Source organism: Castor canadensis, chromosome 14 (genome assembly GCF_047511655.1).
Source record: "Castor canadensis chromosome 14, mCasCan1.hap1v2, whole genome shotgun sequence".
Classification (NCBI taxonomy): domain Eukaryota; kingdom Metazoa; phylum Chordata; class Mammalia; order Rodentia; family Castoridae; genus Castor; species Castor canadensis.
This window is the reverse complement of record NC_133399.1, coordinates 25,948,475-25,968,239: the sequence shown is the minus strand read 5'-3', so window position 1 is coordinate 25,968,239 and position 19,765 is coordinate 25,948,475. Positions and strand designations below refer to the sequence as shown.

Here is a 19,765-nt window from a genome sequence, read left to right as displayed (position 1 = left end):
CACGTAGGAACGAATCCCTTGCGTTCTGACTGCTTTTGCCCAACTGGTCCGCTCCCGTCCATGAGATCACAGGTATGCTCTCCCCCAGCCTGGCAGGCCCAGTATGGTCCGCTTGTGTGTTACAGTAGTCCATTTGTTTGGGTGAGTGGCTTGGGTGTTCATTGTGTCCCTTCTTTGGTTAGTCTGGGGTTTAGGTCCTGACCCAGCTCTAACAACTGACTGGTTTCTAGAGAGAAGGTCAGTGTACGCCAGTCACAGGAAGAGAGGATTGCAGGCTGGGGCCAGTCATCTGGTGTCAGCCTTGCTAGGAATGGTGCTGACTGGGTGGGGCAGAGTGGTAGTTCCAGCCTTCTTTTTCCCCACTGTTTGGTACAAGGCTCTTTGTGGGGATGTAGCTCAGTGGCAGACCACTTGTCTAGCATGCACAGGCCCTGGGTTTGACTCTTGTCCCCCAAGTACAAGACTCTAATTGAACACTGTTATCCAGCTGGCCTACGCAGGTCCTGGGCCCAGAGACAGGATTTTGGGGTCCTCCTTGTCTTGTGCTAGCAATAATGACACATAATATCCACAGCCACAGCTGCCACGCTATTGAGAGCTGGATTGCCCCATCGCTGAACCCAGACGTTTGCCATGAGAGGGGGCATGTGTCAGTGCTCAAGTTAGGCTCAGAAAGGTTAGGCCCAGGCCTGGGCTGTACAGCCCAGAGTCTATAGCCAAAGCAGACACTGTCACAGTGCTGTGCAGGGATTGTCCTCTGCTCAATAAGGTAGAAAGCCCCCATGGACTCGATGACTGCACTAGGCCCCCCGGGATAAGTGACACCGGCAGGTCACACTGAGCGCCTGCTCTGCAAGCTGCTGGCTAGGTGGTCAGAATGTCAGGCCAGGCAGCCTACAGCGTCAGAGCCAAGTGCTCACCTGGAACTGACCGGCCACCCTCCTCAGGACCTGCAAGCGCAGGACCGCGCTCACCGCATTGGGCAGCAGAATGAGGTGCGCGTGCTCCGCCTCTGCACTGTCAACAGCGTGGAGGAAAAGATCCTGGCTGCCGCCAAGTACAAGCTCAACGTGGACCAGAAGGTGATCCAGGCGGGCATGTTTGACCAGAAGTCGTCCAGCCATGAGCGGCGTGCCTTCCTGCAGGCCATCCTGGAGCACGAGGAGCAGGATGAGGTGAGTGCAGCGCCAGCCCCTGCCCTCCCAGCGTGAGTGGTGGACGCATGAGCAGCTTTCATTTTTGGTTTTGTACCTTTTTTTGCATTTTTTTTTTTTTTTTTTTTTTTTTTTTGCATCCCTTTGGAGTAAAGGGAGTGTGGGCTGAACGGAAAGAGGATGAGTACTTGCTTTCCCTTTGAAGTGGTTTTTTTCTAAACTGCTGGTGACAGACGCCGGATTGACAGCCCTGGAGACTGAAGTCCTCTATTTATCCACAGAGCAGACACTGCAGCACGGGCAGCGGCAGTGCCAGCTTCGCCCACACTGCCCCTCCGCCAGCGGGCGTCAACCCCGACTTGGAGGAGCCACCTCTAAAGGTGAGAGGGGTAGTTCAGTCTCCACGCCCACTCAATCCTCGGCTTCTTGCTGAGATGGCCAGCAGGCCTGATCCCACGGAGCGTGCGTGTGCGTGTGCGTGTGTGTGCCTCTTGCTGCTGTGTGGGACCCTCCACCGCAGCCAGCCGGGGACATCAGCTCATTTCCCATGGACGCCGCTGCTCACCTCTGAGCCCGGCCACCGCCCAGCCCAGCCTCTCCGCAGTTCTATTAAAGTTTTGCAATCTTGTAGGAGGAAGATGAGGTGCCCGATGACGAGACTGTCAACCAGATGATTGCCCGGCACGAAGAGGAGTTTGACCTGTTCATGGTGAGCACCTAGGTCTGGGACAGCGGGTGACTGGTGGCCACTGACAACCATGCCATATGTCTGTCTGATAATGGTGGCATCCTGGCTGCTCACCAAACTGGAGCCACACTCTGTGTGGTTGCTTATGCCTCCCACTGACCTGTCTCTCACTGCCAGTCTCCTGGACATTCGTAGGATACATGACACCTGTTTGTGGCCTGCAGAGCCACCAGTCCTGCTGAGCACCCATCTCCTAAGCATTTGCTGACAGCCCCCATGGGCTCCACTCCCCTTCAGGGGGAGCTGCCACAATCAAGGGCTTTGATCCCTCAGTCCCCTGCCTCTGGCTCATGGTGGAAAGCTGGGATGGTGGTTCTTGCAGCCCTTGTGTCTTTCATCGAGACTGGGCCTTTTTGATGGAGCCAGAGCCCCCCAGGGTCTGTCGTAGCAGCCAGGCCAGATGAGGGCCCTCAATACTGACAGCTGCCGGTAATGTCACAATGCCCAGCCCTGCAAACAGAGAACCAGGCCTCTGTGAGGCTGGATGTGAGCAGGCCAAGGCTTCCCAGACTGACACCTCATTCCCCTCCATCCGCCCTGCAGCGCATGGACCTGGACCGCAGGCGTGAGGAGGCCCGCAACCCCAAGCGGAAGCCACGCCTGATGGAGGAGGATGAGCTTCCATCCTGGATCATCAAGGACGATGCCGAGGTGGAGCGGCTGACCTGCGAGGAGGAGGAGGAGAAGATGTTTGGCCGTGGCTCCCGCCACCGCAAGGAGGTGGACTACAGTGACTCACTGACGGAGAAGCAGTGGCTCAAGGTACATGCCAGAGAGTGCTGCACTGTGTAGGCCAGGCCAGGCAGGGCTGGGGAGCAGAGGCTCTGGGATGTGGCCTTGATCTAAGACCAACTCATGTTATGGCGTAGACATGGATGCTCAGTTCCGGCACCAGTGCTGCCCACAGGGAGGAGCCCATGCTGTCTCTGGGAAGCTGGCAGCATGCTGCTGGCTGTCTCAGGCCTTCTGAGTGGCTGACCTCTTCAAGAAGTTAAAGCACTGCTCCTGACAAGGTGCTGACCCTGAGGCCCTATGGATAGAGGACTCTGGAGGAGTGAGGGCTGGCAGCCCCACTCAGGGCAGGTCACCCCATAAGCAGGCTCCCTGCCAGGCTATGGGGAAGGAGGTGCTTGTGCGCCCCAGGCTGGCTGGTGTTGCCCGAGACACACTGCAGAGTGAGAGGAGCTGGGGACCACCTGGCTTCCCCCTCACCGAGGGCACTGTGCCAGGAGCCTGGTATCCAGGCCAGCACTGGCTTTATGGGGATCTATCACATCCAATGGGGGCTCCGAGTGCAGAGCTGGTGAGTCAAGGTTGTAAGTCGGATTGTAAAAATTGCCAGGGACAGCACTTGTAAGGAACAGGGAGGTCACAGCTTTGCGTCATGCTGTGCTGTGTGAGCCCCACATCCAGGAATGAGCTGCACCACCCTGTGATAGCCAGGCAGACCAGTGTAGTGAGCTCGGCCCTGCGCTGTGCACATGCATGCAGGAGCTACAAACGTGGTCAGGGAGCATAGACCCTAGGGCGGCCACCTTCCCAGCTTGCCCATCAGGAAGCAATAGGCGCGGCCAGGCCCAGACCCATGGCAAGTGGCCACTGGCTCCCGAGCAGGAGACTCCTGCCTTCCTGTTAACCTTTCCTGGAACACATCTCCCAGTGTTGGTGTGCCTTGTTTTGAGATGATTAACAGCAATATGGACCGCCATGTTAAGTGTCCACTTCAGTGTTTACGGGGTGCTACCAGAGTCCATGGGAGAGCGTTTTCATCCCCCAGGAGGAGCCCTGCTCCAACTTGCCATTCCCCTTGGTGGCTGATCCCCCACCCATGCCACACAGCCACTAAAGTGCTTTGTCTCTACTTAATGTCCCATGGATATGCCACATTTTGTTTTTTCTGCTGCCATTTGGGCTGTTGTGAATAGTGCCACTGTGTTTTGTGTGGACACATTTTGATCTCTCTTGGGAGCGGCACTGTTGGAACACGTTGGTCATTCTGTGCCTAGCCTTTTGAATAGTGGCCAGACTGGCCTCCAGCACTTTACATCGCACCCAGAACTCCCCATGTCTTCACCAGCACTTGCTATTGCATCACCTTTGCTTCACACCGTCCCAGAGTGGGGGATGGGACACCTCGTGTGGCTTTGAGTCCCATCTTTCTGATGGCTGACGTGCAGGTTCTTTTTATGCTCACGAATTCCTCTTTTTGTTTGCTATACCCTCTTCATTGCCCACGCCCAAGTGTTTTGGGTTTTTATTAGACTGTATTAAGTTCTTCCTAAATCTCTTACAAGAGATAATGCTTTTATGTTTCTCAAATTCATGGTATCCACTGAAACACAAAAGTGTTCTGTTGTTTTTATTTACTGTTTATTTCTCTTTATTGCCTGTTCTTTGGTGTCATATCAAAGAAACTTTGACCAAATCCAAAGTCACTAATCTTTTTTTTTTCCCTCTTTTATTTATTTATTTTTTTTGTGGAACTGGAGTTTGAACTCAAAGTCTACACCTTGAGCCACTCCACCAGCCCTTTTGTGTGATGGGCTTTTTTGAGATAGGGTGTCACGAACTATTTGCCTAGGCTGGCTTCGACCGCGATCCTCCTGATCTCTGCCTCCTGCATAGCTAGGATTACAGGCGTGAGCCACCAGCGCTGGCTTTCTCTGTTTTGTAAGAGCTTCATATTTTAGTTCTTACGTATGGGTCTCTGATCCAGTTGAGTTAAATGGTGTGAGGTAGGATCCACCTTCATTCTTCAGATGCAGCTGTCCCAGCAACGTTTGCTGAAGAGGCTGTTTCTCCGCAGTGAGCACGTCGCATGTGTATTCACATTTACAGGCCACGCCTGTACTACCAGTGGGCATGCAATTGCTGCCACTCTTCTGGAAGCCACTCGAGTGCTGTATGTACAAAAAACCTTCAAGCTAATCTGGCTCTTGCCAGGGGCTGCCACCCTAGGGTGGCAGTTATAAAAGTACCACACCATGGCAGCAAAATACAACAGAAATACATTTTCTCACTGTCCTGGAACCAGAAATCTGAAACAAGATATTGGCAAGGCCATATTCCCTCAGAAGGCCCTGGAGAGGAAGGATCATTCCTTGGCAATATCAGCCTCCATCTCTGTCTCACATAGCCTTCTCTGTGTCTCCCTGAATCTGTTTCTAACAAGGATAGTTGCAGGCTGAGCATAGTGAAGCACTCCTGTAATCCTGGCTATGCAGGAGGCCATAGGTAGAAGGCTCTTAAGTGTGAGTCCAGCTCTGGCAAAAAACGAACAAGAGATCCTTCCTGAAAAATAAAGCAGAAAAGGGCTGGGAGTGTGACCTGTAGTAGAGCGCCTGCCTAGTTCAAACCTCAGTATTGCCAATAATAATAATAAAAGTAATGCCAGTTGCATTAGATACAGGATGATACTCATCTCTATTCCTAGCTGATTGCACATGCAAAGACCATGTTTCTGAATAAAGTCACATTCTGAGGTTCTGGGCAGACATGAATTTGGGGGGCAATATAAAACCAACTGTTCCTACTGTCTGCCTCAGGGCCTGTAGCTCCCAGACCTCCTGTGGCTGGCTACATGCCCTTTCTCCCATCCACCCCTTCAGCTCCTTTCCACCTCCCCCAGGAAGCTCTCCTGCCCACTTCCTATCACCACACCTCTGGGGTTCTGCTCAGGGCCATCTCAGCCCCTTGTCCAGTGCCTGGGTCACCATCATGGCCTAAGTGTGATGACCAGCCACAGTCCCTTTCAGTCACAGTCCATCCCCTTTCTTGAGTGCAAGCTCCCCTGAAACCTGGCTTCATAGCCAGAACACCCAAGTTATCATTGAATTAATAACTGGGGTTCTTTCACAATTGGTACTGTGTGTCAGCACGCTCCTCACCTCATCAGGCAGGAGTCTGTTTTAAGAGAGAGTCACTGGCAAGCCTGGCATAATGCAGAATGGCAAAGGAAGGATGGGACCGGTGCTGCTCACTAGCAGAGCACTTGCCCAGCATGAGTGCGGCCCAGTTCCACCCCAGCACCGCAACAGAGAAGAAAAGAAAGATTCTGCTATAGGAAAATGGGGACACCCAAATCCCAGCGCCTCCTGGTGCAAGGGCATGTTGACTGCACAGGAAGGTTCTGCAGGAAGTGGCCACACAGCACTGTGTGTACTCGAGATTGGCTAACACGGTCAATCTTTTGTGTTCAGTTTTGTGGGTTTTTTGTTTTGTTTTGTTTTGTTTGAGATAGTATCTTGCTATGTAGCCTAGGCTGGCCTAGAACTCATGACCTCCTTGCCTCAGCCTCCTAAATATGGGATGACAGGTGTGTGGCATGTCACTCGGCTCTAAAATAGTTAATTTTCAGTAGGTTTGGTTTAGCAGTTTGTTTTGGGCGGGAGAAGGAGGTTTGAACTCAGGGCCTCACACTTTCAAGGTAGGTGCTCTACCACTTGAACCACTTCCAGTCGGGGAGCCTGGGATGGGGCTTTTCCCATTGTCACCTGCATGCTGAGTGATGTTAGGGTTTAATCCCTCTGCACAGTGAGGATGGGGTCTGTGACTGGTGAGGTCCACAGTTGGTCTGTAAGGACAGCTCGGGCCGGGCGTCCACAGGGCAGCGCCGGTTTTTCACGGCCTGTCTGAACCCAGCCCGCAGCCCCAGTGTGTGCTGTTCCCCACCCCAGCCGGGCCCTGGGAGCACATGGTGGCCTCTGCTTGTCGACTTGGGTGCTGGCTGTCTATTTCACTACTATTGACCCTGAAGGCCATCGAGGAGGGCACGCTGGAGGAGATGGAAGAGGAGGTCCGGCAGAAGAAGTCATCGCGCAAGCGCAAGCGTGACAGCGACGCCGGCTCCTCCACGCCGACCACCAGCACCCGCAGCCGTGACAAGGACGACGAGAGCAAGAAACAAAAGAAGCGCGGGCGGCCACCCGCCGAGAAGCTCTCCCCAAACCCCCCCAACCTCACCAAGAAGATGAAGAAGATCGTGGACGCCGTCATCAAGTATAAGGACAGGTAAGCGGAGGCGCCATGTGCAGATGCCATTCCTGTGTCAGCGCTCTGCCCTCTCCTTGCTCCTTGCTCCAGTTCCAGAACAACATCTGTGATGAGAGGGAGAGGAGTGCTACTGTCAAGAAAAGTGACAGGTAGCAGTCGTCTGGGGGAGGGGACAGTCTAGGGCCTAGGCCCCAGCAGTGGCAGCAGCAGGTAGAGCTGTGAACTGATGGGTTTGAGGATGGCAAGGATGCAGTGTTGGGTGTTGGCCAGATGGACCCTGACAAGTAGGCCACGTGGCTGGAGTGGAGCAAGTGGCTTCCGTGCTGCAGCCTCTCACACCCTGGCCGCCCTCCCGTCCTCGTTGTGTCCTCATTGTGTCCTCATGGACCAGTCAGGTGGGGTGAGGCTGTAGACCAGCTCTGCTCCATGGGCCTGTCCCCACAAGACTTAGGCCATACTCAAGGCGTCTCGTGGCTTCAGCTGCGGCCACGGCCCGGCAGTGCACTGTAAGGTCCACTTACAGATCACATACACACTTAAGTAGGAGGAAGTTGTGGTTCTTGCAGCAGGCCTGCCAGCGTGAGCAAGCTGTGTGCAGCCTGGTAGCAGACGGCATGGGCAGGAGTCCTGGCCTTGGCAGGCTGCTGCTTCCTGGTGTCTCACTCAGCTTTCTGGTTCACACTGGCTAGCATCGTCCCATAATGGGAAGGTTGTACAGAGTGACAGACAATGATTCCGGAAGCAAAATGTGCTTATTTTATTTGTAATGGTACTAGGGATTGAACTATGACTTCACGAGCTGTATTGGTCAGAGGAAAGTATTGAGTTGTGAGCTCTCACATGTCACCTGATGCAACATTTTATGGGTTGGCAATGATTATTGTACCCTAATTAACAAGTGTGTTTCTTTTTTATTACTTGACGAGAAAGTGAAGAGGAAACATTTAGGTTCACTAGCTAGACAATGTCATATACTGGGTTTTTTGTTTTTTTTTTCTTCTTCAGTACTGAGGCTTGAACTCGGGGCCTACACCTTGCTTTCCTTTCTTGTGATGGGATTTTTCAAGATAGGGTCTCATGAACTATTTGCCCGGGCTGGCTTTGAACCGTGAACCTCCTGATTTCTGCCTCCTGAGTAGCTAGGATTACAGGCGTGAGCGACCAGCACCCAGCCTGTGTACTGGCATTTTAAAGAAAGTATTGAGTCTGCTTCGTAACCTCCTCCTTAAGCAAATTCCTCAAAGAAAGTAAATTTTTTTGGCAGCACTGGGATTTGAGCTCAGGGTTTAATGCTTGCTAGGGAGGTGCTCTACCACTTGAGCCACACCTAGCCCAAGAAAGTAAAATTTTTAAAAAGTAGAGAACATTTAAATATTTATTTAAAATACAGAGTGTGAAAATCACATACGTCTGTGTTTTATTTCTGGTTTGGTGCTGGGGAAGGACCAGGGCCTCACTCACACACTAAGCATACTCTACCACTGAGCTGCACCCCAGCCCCTTCCTGTTCCATTTCTAATGTGTTTTTGTGAAGGAATCTTAAAATGTCCCAAGTGAAGAGGCCTCTGAAGGTCAGTGTTTGGACTGTGCAGTGACCCCACGTGGAGAAGAGGATCCTTGACCCTGCCTCACATCACACATACACGGATGGTCTTTTGAAAGAAACTATGGGTGTCAGACTGTGGAAGGTAAAAACAATGTTTTAGAAGAAGCCGTGTGTCCTTGAAGTAGGAAGAGCCACTGGCCATTAACAACTGACAGATTAGATTCCACTAAGTTAAGAATGTGTTCATCAGAGAACACTTACTACGACGGTAAAGATTCCTGCCAGAGACCAGGAAAAACAAGCTGACTTAATGGTGGATTGTGGGTGTCAAGGACGTCCTTGTGGTCTTAGAGGAGCAGGCAGCTCATCAGGAACATTTTCTAACCCTCTACAAGCTAACAGCACCAGTACTGTCACACACCACAGCACCCAGGGCATGGCCACCACAGATGTCTGCAGTAGGTGGGGTACTGGTCTCCCCAACAGGAGCCACCCAGGTGTGTCCACAGGAGAATAGCTTGGTGTGGCCTGACTGTAGTACAGGCTCCTAGGAGCCAGAACAGACGTGCTCCTACCTGGAGAGCCTCTTATCTCATTGAGAGAAAGAAGCCAGACATCGAAGAGCTTTTGGTTATGTGCAAAGCTGGGCCACGTGCTGTACGCTGACATGGTTACCACAGGCGGATGGATAGGAAAACGGCACAAGTGAGCCTCTAGGGTATCTGTGTCTATATATGCATGTGAAAGTATCCAGGTCCACACTGAAGATGGGCACTTTACTTCCGTTAGCCCGGTTTGAAGAAACACAGTGGGAAACAATAGAGGCTTTGGCTATTTCCAGGAAGCATGGTCGGTGGCAGTCAGTGGCAGTCCATTTCCATAGGCAAGTTGCACCTTGCTGGGAAAGCTTCATAGGCATCACTCTCACTGATCTCGCAAGTGCCAGAACAGAAGACAGCTCACCCAGCAGGCGACTCTTCAGCCTAGAAAGAGGTGCTGAGAAGTGGGCCAGGATCTGTTCGTGATGGTTTTGTCAAGAAGTATCCTGTTGAAGGATACTGGCTCCTCGTCACCAGGGCCAGGGTCACCGGTGCTCTCAGTGCTTGCGTCCAAGCATCAGTTTCAGGGTGACCTCATGTCCTGGGGTAGACAGCATCACAAAACCAGCAGCTGCCCAGAGGCAGGGATAAGCCATGGAAGTACTGAACCTGGGTGGCACCTGTGTCCCAGGGCATGGGAGAGGAGTGGTCTGTACTGGGAGTGACTTAGTCTGTTCTCTGAAGCAGAAGTGTTTGCTGGCAGTCACATGGGAAGAGATGAGCGCCTCAACCCAGGAAAGACCTACCCGGGCTTTTCTGGTGGGAAGCTGCCTCATTTAGCAGATACATTAAAAAATGGTGGTTAGGCACAGAATCCACTCATTTCAAGGTTGAACTGTGAGGGAAAACTGTGTGCAGCCCACTGTGAGGTTCAGGAAAGTGGAGAGCTCACTCCATGGTGCTTGATCACGGGAAGGGTCAAGATTCCTCAGCCAAGGAAGAGCCCCCCCACCCCCAGGACCCTGAGAGTGGGGCTTCCCTCGGCCTCTTGGGTGGAAACACAGGCTGTGCCACCTTCCTGTAGTGCTAAGACAGTGTGCAATGCTGCCAGATGAGGAAGCCTCAGTGTCCAGGGTTTTTACAGGGACTTGGTCATGTTGGCTGACCTTGGCCTCCAACACCTCTGCAGCTTGAGCTGAAACCATGTGACCCAGAGCCATCACCCTGAATCACCTATTCTCTTCCAGGCGATCACAGCCGCCCTGTCAGGCATGCTCAGAGGTCACTTTGCAGGAGCCCAGGGCAGTGGCCACACCTCATTTTGTGCCAAGGCAAATTCTTTACAGTATTCCTGTCAGATACCGGGTTCCAAGCCAACAGCTGTCATGGCAAGTGGCACAAGTCATGGCTGGTGCCCTAGCCCTGTATCAGGGCTGAGGTGAAGAGGAGGTGAGGGGAATAAAATTGCACGCAGCATCAAGGCTCACATTTTTGTTGTAACCTTCCTATTGCTCCTCTTTGGAGGAGAGAATGAAACATTTGAAATTTGTTTTTTGGGTTTTTTTTTTTTTTTCCCCCTCAGGACTGCAGTTTGAACTCAGCTTCCCACTTACAAAGCAGGCGCTCTACTGGTTGAGCCACACCCCCAGTCTATTTTTACTCTGGTTATTTTGGAGATAAATAACCAAAACTGTTTGTCCAGGGCTGGCCCTGAATTGAGTCGCCAGCACTTGGCTGCAACATTTGGATTTTTAAGTTTGCTTTCCAGAACCCTTGAAGCAGATCTCTGTGACTGGGTTGTGTACATGGAGCTTGAAGAGACAATGAACTGTCGTGTAGTTCTTTGTGGACCTTGAGGTACCTTAGGTGGCAGCCAGGTTGTGCTTCAGTGTGATGGCACTTTATGGGTAAGTGGCTTAGCCATATGCCAAGGCCAGATAGTTGTGGAGTGACAGGAACCCCCTTTCTGTCACTTGGAATTATTCGGAATGTTGCTTTTGATGGGTTATGTGCCCCCTCGGTTACATCTTACAGGAGCAGAGTGAGCTCTGATACCACCTTTGTAGTTATCCCACCAGACGTCTGGTTACCCTGGTTTCACTGTTTCCAGGCCTTAAACGTGCTGAACAAGCACTCTATCACTGAGCTATGGATGCACCCACCTTCCGCTTGGGGTTTTTTTTTTTTTCTCTTTTCTTTTTTTGGCACAGGTATAAATGGCCCTTGATGGCCTAGAGCTCTCAATCCTCCTGCCTCAGCCCCCCAAGTGATGGCAGCCCAGCTTGATGGGGAAGCTTGCTCCCTTCAAACTCCAAGATCCTTGGCCATCCCCTCCTGAGGTTTCTGTGTACATGGTGCTTCGTACTGTGGGGCTCCTGCAGAGAAAAGCTCGGACAGTTGTGGAGAGTTCCGTAGTACCGTGGGTGTGACGCTAGCCAAGGAAGGAAGTCAAGGCTTGGGTGGCCTTTGGTAGTAAAGGTCACGTAAGCAGATTCTGAAAGAGCGGGTCCATGAGAGAGGAGGCACAAGTGTCAGGCATAGGGACAGCTCATGCAGACAATGGAGGGCTGTGGTGGCCAGGGCTGGATTGTGATTGACCATGGGCTCCTTCCTGTGGTCTCAGGTCACCTGAGGAACCTGCCACACTCTAAACCAGCCCATGCCTGGCACATGAGGGTCCCGGAACCACAAAAAAGAACCAAGCGATGGAGCTGAGATGGGAGTCTTTGCTTTAAATAGAAGCCCATGGGCAAGTTCAGCCTGGGTCCTGGGTCCAGGGTTGAGCTATCTTAGGCTCTGTGTGCTGCCAGGTGCTGTCCTCCTCCTGGGTCCTGGAGTTGTCATTGGCGGTGGGGGAGCTGAGGCAGCATGTGTGTGTCCACAGAGTGTGTGGGAAAGTTCCCATGCACAGAACAACGGCAAGGGACACCACTGGGCACCCTGCTGGACCTTGAGCTCCAACTGGCCAAGCCCTTGGCCCTCGCCGCCATGCCCAACACCTGTGTGCTCCGGGCCAAGTCCAGAACCTGAGTACTATACCGAGGTTACCTCAGTGGCAGCCCTAGGTGCTCACTGCCTGGGCTGTGCCTCACAGGGTCCTTAACCCACCAAGCAGTAGCTTCCCTTTTGCCTAGAGGGAACAGCCAGAGGCTTGTAATTGGCATTATACCACATCTCTGCCTCAGTTTCCACATCTGCAGCCCAGGAGCAGCAGTCCCCAAGGAGCTGTGGAGAAGCCACACTGAAAGGGTGTGTGGGACTGGAGCCGGGTGGAGATGGGGGTGGGGGCTGCCACTGTTGCCTCAGGCCCACTGCTTCTCACAGAGAGAGGCAGGATGCACTTCATAGTTGAGAGGCTGTGCCTGTGCAACACCAGAATGTGGGTTGCAGGTTATCAGGCTGATGTTGTCCCAGGCAGTGGACAGTGTGCTACGGGCCTGGCTCCTCCAGGATCAACAGGGCCAGGAGTCCCCAGGGCTCTCCTTTACATCATCTGCCTGAGGGAGCCTGAGGGCTGGATGTACTCCAGCAGGAAGAAGCCATGGCTTCCAGGTCTGCATTCAGCACTGTCTTCTGGGCACTTAGCCAGGGAGCTGGTGCTGCACAGGTTCTGACCGGAGGAAGGATGTCTAGTGGGTGAATTCCCAGGAGGGCCTAGGGAACTTGGCCAGATATCCAGATGTCTGAAGCAGAGGACCTAGTGTGGCTGAGCCATGGAGAGCATAGTCCCGGGGGCTGTCTAGCCATCTTGAGGTTGCCTTGGAGTTTTCTGGAAGGGCACTCTACCTGCCCTTTCTGTAAGGCTGACTGCATTTTGTGCTTGGTGCCTTGTACGCTTTTGTTGACTCACTGACAACAAAAGGCAGCCTGATATGGAGCAGTTTTAAAACCACAAATATACATTGAACAAAATTGCTTCAGGCAGGGTGGCTCCTGACGGATGACCGGTGTCTTAAGTCCTGAGGGCATTGCCACCTTTACCCTTCTTCCTCACCTGGAGTTACAGGGCCTTTGTCTCAGTGGTGAGGCCATGGCCCACTGGCTGAGCACCTACATGTGCACTGCCTCAGTGGCATGTTCTCCACACCCTCTAGCCCCCTTTCCTGTTCCTCCTGCTTCCTCCTCTCCCAAGGGGGCCTTGGGTCCTGCCCTAATATCAATAGGGCAAGACTAACTGGGCCCACCATGGCTCACACCTACAATCCTAGGTACTTGGAAGCCAAGATCAAGAGGCTCCCAGTTCAAGGCCAGCCGGGACAAATAATTTGGGAGACCCCATCTCCAAAATATAACCAGAGCAAAATGGACTGGAGGCACCGCTCAAGCAGTAGAGGGCCTGCTTTGCAGGAGTGAAGCCCTGAGTTCAAAACCCAGTCCCACCAAAAAAACAGGGCACCGCTGACTAATTTAGTCTGGGTTGCTGTCCACAGTCCTGTACCCTTGTACCTCCCTGCACCTTGTGTCTGGGACACCTACGGCTTGCTCTGCCTTTCATTTTACTCTCCTCCGTGGACCTGAGCAATGTTCTTGGCATTGCACGGCACTGTGGGCACCATGCAGTTCTTGGCTATGTGGAGAACACAGTCCTTTGTGCTTGTAGTGTTGGAAACCGCGGTGAGCTTTCAAAGTAGATGTGAAAGCTGGGCTCAGGGGCCAGTCTCTAAAAATGAGTGTTCAACTAGGGGGTTTCCAAACTTGAGTTCCCTAGAGAAGAGGCATCAGGATTTCTTAAGCTTTCAATTCAGGATTCATTGATTGATTATAATCAGCACCTCCAGACAGGGCACTGGCTCACTGGAAACACTGCTGAGTTGGCCATCCTGGAACGCCCACCCCAGACCATCCTCTCCTAGCCTTGTGCAAGACAGTGCAAGAGGTGCAGACCACGCAGTTAGTCAGTCACGGGTGATTCCAGCTTGCCAGCACCTGGGAGAAAATCCAAAGGGCTTGGTCCTGCCTGGATCACTGGCCTGCTGGGGGGAGGGGAGGAGTGTAGGACTTGGTGACAGGTAGTCCCTCTAAAGCCTGTGTTGGCATGGAGGAGACTCCTGTTCACATAGACCAGCACTCCAGAGGCTGTGGTCACTCTGAGCCACATGCACCCTGTCCCTTCCAAGTGATGAGGCAGTGAATGAGATCTGAAGTCCCTACTCTAAGAGTTGATAGTTAAACGCAGGAGAAAAATGGCAGGGGCCCTGTTGTCACTGTCATCCTTGTCACCATTGATTGCTGCCAAACCAGTGAACCCAGCTGGGAAGCACCAGGCCATGGAGGAGGATCCTGACAAGCCTCTGGGCTCTTCTGGGCCCTTTAGTCCATCAGCCCTGCTGGGAGGCCTCCAGAGGCTCAGCTTCCAGACCCCGCAGACCTACAAAGACGGGCTGCAGCGTCTGGCAATCACAGCTTCTCAGCTAGAGGCCACCTTGGTGAGATCCAGCTTCAAATTCCTGCTCTGTGACCTGAGCCTGCGTCCCTAGCGACCCTGAACAGGCAGTTCCGGAGCACCTGCTGTTCACCAGGCTTTGCTCTTGATGACAGGGTGGGCTGGTCAGGGTGACTGGCCTCCATGCTAATCACGTGCAAAACTAGAAGTGAGCAGCAGACACTGTGATCTTGGGGTAGCAAAGGACAGTAACAGCACCAAGTCCAAAAGGACACGAATCTCTCTTCTCTCCGAACACCATGAAGAAAGATGGCAAGCCCTAGACCAGAGCAGGTATTTGCTATGAACACAGCCCCTAGGGGACAGAACAGAAGATGGGCAGTGACCCTGCACCAAGGAGGCTGGGGTGTGCCTGGCAGTCTTACAGGCATCCAGAAAATACAAATCAGAACCACAGAGTCGCCAGGTCCAGCCACGCTGTAGAATGGCTGAGGAGGAGCTGGAGTGAGCACAGAGGCCAACGACAAGGACAAGTCCTGTCCACCTGCCACCAGGGCGAGCCCAAGTGATTTCCCAAACACTTGAACCCAAGTGTCTGCTGGCTTCCTAACATCCAGTGTCAACAACTCATGTCACCTGCATCTCCAGCTAGGGGAGTAGCACAGTTGTGGTTCTCTAACAGCAGTTTGAGAACCGGTAGAGCCCATTTGGTCCTGGGGCCCAGGGTCACTGCTGGGAACCTGTCAGGGCACACAATACTTTGTAAGTGAGGCTGTGGCGTTGGGAAGCTTCTCATAAGACAGGGTCTGTCATGTCTTACCATGTCATTCGGGCTGGCCCTTGACCAGGTTTAAGCAATCCTGCCTCAGCCTCCCGAGGAGCTGGGACACTTTGTGCCTGTGCTTTGTGTGTGGAGTCAGTGAATCAGTTCTTGCTTTGCATCACAGTAAGGTGTGTATCGAGGTTCTGTTGTAGAGAGGAGGGAGCTTAGAATGTTCCACTGGGCTCACTCCCAGCTGCCAAAACTAAAAGGAGATCCCAGACAGAGACAGGACCTGCAGGTTTGGAGAGGTTTTGGGGTCACTGTCCTCTCTGGCCCCTGTGCACCAGGCTTTGCTCTCGATGACAGGGTGGGCTGGTCAGGGTGATCTGAAGCAAGGACCCTTGTTGGGCAGCCCCTCCCTTGACCTGAAGCACCCACTTTTCCTCTTCTGTCTCCCTCCATCCCATTCCCTCAGCCATGGAGAGTTTTGAAGGACGGCCTGGGTACTGTACCTCTCTAGCTACAGCCATGGGTCTCACCAAATTCTCCAAAGGACACTGGTACATAGTGGGACTAAAAGACACGCCCATGAGCACGTGGTCTCTGGAGATGTGCGCCTTGCGATGGTCCTGGCACGAGCAGGCTCGTTCTTGCATCTTTAGAGCTTGGAGCAGGTCACGTGCGTCTGATGGGTGCTGAGGGCAGGGTAGGTTCCCACCAGCAGTAGGGGAATTTTAGGCCACTGGCAAGTTTCAAATGTGTCCTGGGCACCACACATGGTTGCCTCTCAAGAATGTTCCAGAAGTCATGAGACAGCACACACATGAGAACTCCCCAGTCTACTTTAAATTCTTGTCCTCAAATGGTGGGGTGGGAGTGTCTCTTGGTGCCTTGGAGTGACACCTGCTGTGTCACCTTGCAGTAGTAGTGGACGTCAGCTCAGTGAGGTGTTCATCCAGCTGCCCTCTCGAAAGGAGCTGCCCGAATACTACGAGCTCATCCGCAAGCCCGTGGACTTCAAGAAGATCAAGGTACCCAGCCGTGGGGTGGGACTCTTGGCCCCAGAGGCGTCCATCCAAGAGCCTGGGGGAGCAGGAAGGTGGTCAGGGGCATCACTGGGCACAGGGAAGGAAGGAAAGACCAGTCCCTGGCTCTTGGAGCTCCGTGGGGACATAAGGGGCCCCAGGCTGTCTGACCTCCCAGCTGTACCCCCTGGGGTACCCCACAGTAAGACTCCTCCCTCTCCCCAGGAGCGCATCCGCAACCACAAGTACCGCAGCCTCAATGACCTGGAGAAGGATGTGATGCTGCTGTGCCAGAATGCACAGACCTTCAACCTCGAGGGCTCCCTGGTGAGCGTGCCATGCAGTGGGACTCAGCCACCTCCCTTCCCAAGTCCCTTAGAAGTTGATGAGTCTTTAAGAAATACCAACAACTTGGGCTATTGTGCAGTTTGCACAGAGGAAGGAGCTGCAGCCTGTGTTTGTGTTTTGAATTCCTGCACACTTTGGTGTCTAGGAAAGGTGCTTCATAGGCAAGGGATTTTGTTTTAAGAGTTGGGAAAATGCCACTTCATCGGGGACATGCATTTGGACCTTCCCAGAGCCCTTACAAGTACACGAGTGAGGTCTGGAGGTGAGGCTCAAAGAGCGCCTGCCTTGCAAGCATGAGGCCCTGAGTTTAAACCCCAGTCCCACCAAAAAAATGTGCCTGGAGTTCTTCGTAGGGAAGCAGGCACCTGCAGCTATTCTCAAACCACCCCACCTACCTTCCCTTTCCTCCTGGAGCATTTTGCAAGCCTGATGCTCTCTGACAGCCAGAGCCAGCCCCACTCAGGGCTGTGCCAGTAGCCATGAGATGCAGGGTCTGGGGGCCTCTCCCACAGACCCCCCCCCACACACACACACTCAAGCCCTGCACTCCCTCTAGATCTATGAGGACTCCATCGTCCTGCAGTCTGTCTTCACCAGCGTCAGGCAGAAAATTGAGAAAGAGGACGACAGCGAAGGCGAGGAGAGTGAAGAGGAGGAGGAGGGCGAGGAGGAAGGCTCCGAGTCTGAGTGTGAGTCCTGGGGTGGGCTGCCTGGCTCACAGACGGCCTGGCTCCAAGGTGCCCAGCTCCCCCTTCACCTCTTCCTTCTCCCCCACCCCCGCAGCCCGCTCTGTCAAAGTCAAGATCAAGCTGGGCCGCAAGGAGAAGACACAGGATCGCCTGAAGGGGGGCCGCCGGCGGCCGAGCCGCGGGTCGCGGGCCAAGCCTGTCGTGAGTGATGATGACAGTGAGGAGGAACAAGAGGAGGTGAGTAGGTGATACAATAGCCCCCTCTGCAGTTGGAGAAACTGAGGCTGAACATGAAGTGGCTTATCCCACCCACACCTGCTGCTCAAGCGGCTCAGTGCTGGTGGCGTCCAGGCTGGGGCACAAGAGGCCTAGGGCTCCTGCCACAGCCTGGGGAGCCGCCTTGCTATGACACCAGGCAGGGTGGGTCACGTCCCTGTTGACTGGGAGCTCCTGGGATTGCAGATGCCATTACAGAAACAAAAAGAAACCCTTTGCGGACAGAGAACGTGTGCACACGCAGCCATTGTGGAGCCACAGCCCTTTCCCGGGGGACGGCGTAGGTGACATGTCTGGGGAGGTGGGTGAGCCAGAGCTGAGCCTCTGTTTGCTCTCGTGTGCATCAGAAAAGTCCAGCAGATAACGGGCACCATGGCTCAGGCCCTGGCGCCATTTTGAGGTGCTGCTTTAAAATAAAGACCTGGGACCTGTGAGGACATTAAGGAATCCTCCCTCAGGATTAGGTAGAGTGGTAACACTGTCCTTTGTGCCCTCTCCAGGACCGCTCAGGAAGTGGCAGCGAGGAAGACTGAGCCCCGACATTCCAGAGTCTCGACCCCAAGCCGCGTCCCTGAGCCGAGACGGAGTAGCTCTTAGCAGTAACGGGTAGCAGCAGCGTAGTTGCAGCCTTGGGGAAGGAACTGTATAAACAAGCAAGCTCCCATATTTATACGGCAGAGAACATGTAGGCCTGTTTGTGTCTGGCCCTGGCCTGGCCTCAGTAGCGTCTGTCACAGCATTAACTGTTTAGAGAGGGGCTGCGTGGAAAGTCGCGCCCAGCTGCGGCTCTTTCCTGTAGTCCTGCGTGGGTGCATGTGTGTGGCTGTCCACTCCTCGTACTGTATCTTACCGGACAGGTCAGACTCGCCGGGGGCCAGGGGCACAGGCCCGGTGGGGTATGTCAGTGTCACTGGATGTCAAACAGTAATAAATTAAACCAATGACAAAACCGGCTTCACCCTCTGCTGCACTCGTTCCTGGCTCTTGCTGTCATCCACAACCCATGGGGCCCATTTCACAGAGGAAAACATGAGGTCCCAGCAGAGCACAGAAGACTGCCTAGGCCCCGATGTCACCGAGTCCCCACTTGGGCTCTGGTCCCTGCTATGTGGGGAGCAGGCAGCTCAGTCCTTTGCCTGCCTGCAGCCATGGCCGGGTGGTAGAAACTGCCAAGAGCAGGCAGGGCCCAGGGACAGGGTGCTCAGGGAGAGCTTCCAAGTGCAGAACTTTCTTGAACTTCCTGTGATATCTGTTTCCTCATTAAGCTCCGTTACTATGAGTCACTGTCATCACCCTTCACTTGGATCCTCCAAATGTGGTTCTTTGGACGTACTGCTTTAACATCCGTAAGTCGGACATCAGGACCCCTTTTAGACAGGCTCTGCTGCTAGGACCCTTCTGTAGCCCTAGTCGCACCTCCCTTTTCCTTCACTCACCTCCGCTGAAATGGAAGCAGTAGACAGTTCTACCCACTTGCACTGTTGCTTTTAGGAAGAGGATTTGCCAAGATCCTTGATGTAATTTTTTTTTTTGATGGTGGTAGTGGTACTAAGGTTTTATGTATGTTTGTGGAAGTTTTTGGTGGCACTGGGGTGTGAACTCAGGGCCTCACACTTATAAGGCAGGCGCTCTTACCACTTTGAGCCACTCCACCAGCCAGGTACTGAAGTTTGAGTTCAGGGCTTTGTACTTTCTGGGCAGGTGCTCTATCACTTGAGCCACACCCCAAACCCTTCTTTTTCTGATTATTTTGGAGACGATGGGGTCTCACTTTTTGCCCAGGCCAGCTGAGATCGTGATTTTAAGCTTCCTGCTATAGCCAGATAACAGGTATTTGCCACCATACCTGGCTTTTTCTATTGAGATGGGGTCTCAGACTTTTTTGCCTCTGCTAGTCTAGAATAGTGATCCTCCTCTACTCAGCTTCCCAAGTAGCTGGATTACAGGCCTGAGCCAACACTGCATTATTTATTTTTTTGTGGGACTTGAGTTTCAACTCAGGGCTTTGCAGTTGCAAAGCAGGTGCTCTACCACTTGAGCCATATTCAGTCCATTTTGCTCTGGTTATTTTGGACATGAGGTCTCTCCAACTATTTGCCTGGGCTGGCCTTGCACTGTGATTCTCCAGATCTTCCAAGTAGCTGTATTACAGGCCTGAGCTTCCAGCATTGTTGGCTTGTGTTATTTTTTTATTTTTTATTTTTTTGGAGGGACTGGGATTTGAACTCAAGGCTTTGTACTTCCAAAGCAGGCACTGCACTGCTTGAGCCACACCTCCAGTCCATTTTGCTTTGATTATTTT

At 53.1% G+C, this 19,765-nt stretch overlaps 1 protein-coding gene across 8 annotated transcripts in view; it reads left to right on the top strand.

The window, feature by feature from the left end:
• Smarca4 (SWI/SNF related BAF chromatin remodeling complex subunit ATPase 4) overlaps positions 1-18,416 on the top strand; it is an 82,170-nt gene extending 63,754 nt beyond the window's left edge. For 2 of the 8 annotated variants that reach the window (XM_074054056.1, XM_074054053.1), the window contains exons 25-34: positions 948-1,175; positions 1,436-1,534; positions 1,786-1,863; positions 2,446-2,664; positions 6,650-6,912; positions 16,048-16,156; positions 16,376-16,477; positions 17,055-17,187; positions 17,282-17,424; positions 17,964-18,416. In XM_074054056.1, coding sequence (XP_073910157.1) covers positions 948-1,175; positions 1,436-1,534; positions 1,786-1,863; positions 2,446-2,664; positions 6,650-6,912; positions 16,048-16,156; positions 16,376-16,477; positions 17,055-17,187; positions 17,282-17,424; positions 17,964-17,996 — 1,407 coding nt within the window. In that variant the 3' untranslated portion in view covers positions 17,997-18,416. Of the gene's footprint in view, positions 1-947; positions 1,176-1,435; positions 1,535-1,785; positions 1,864-2,445; positions 2,665-6,578; positions 6,913-16,047; positions 16,157-16,375; positions 16,478-17,054; positions 17,188-17,281; positions 17,425-17,963 lie in introns of those variants that run through there. The other 6 variants (XM_020173174.2, XM_074054054.1, XM_020173183.2 and 3 more) reach the window with 6 other exon arrangements.
• The last annotated feature ends 1,349 nt before the right edge of the window (positions 18,417-19,765 follow it).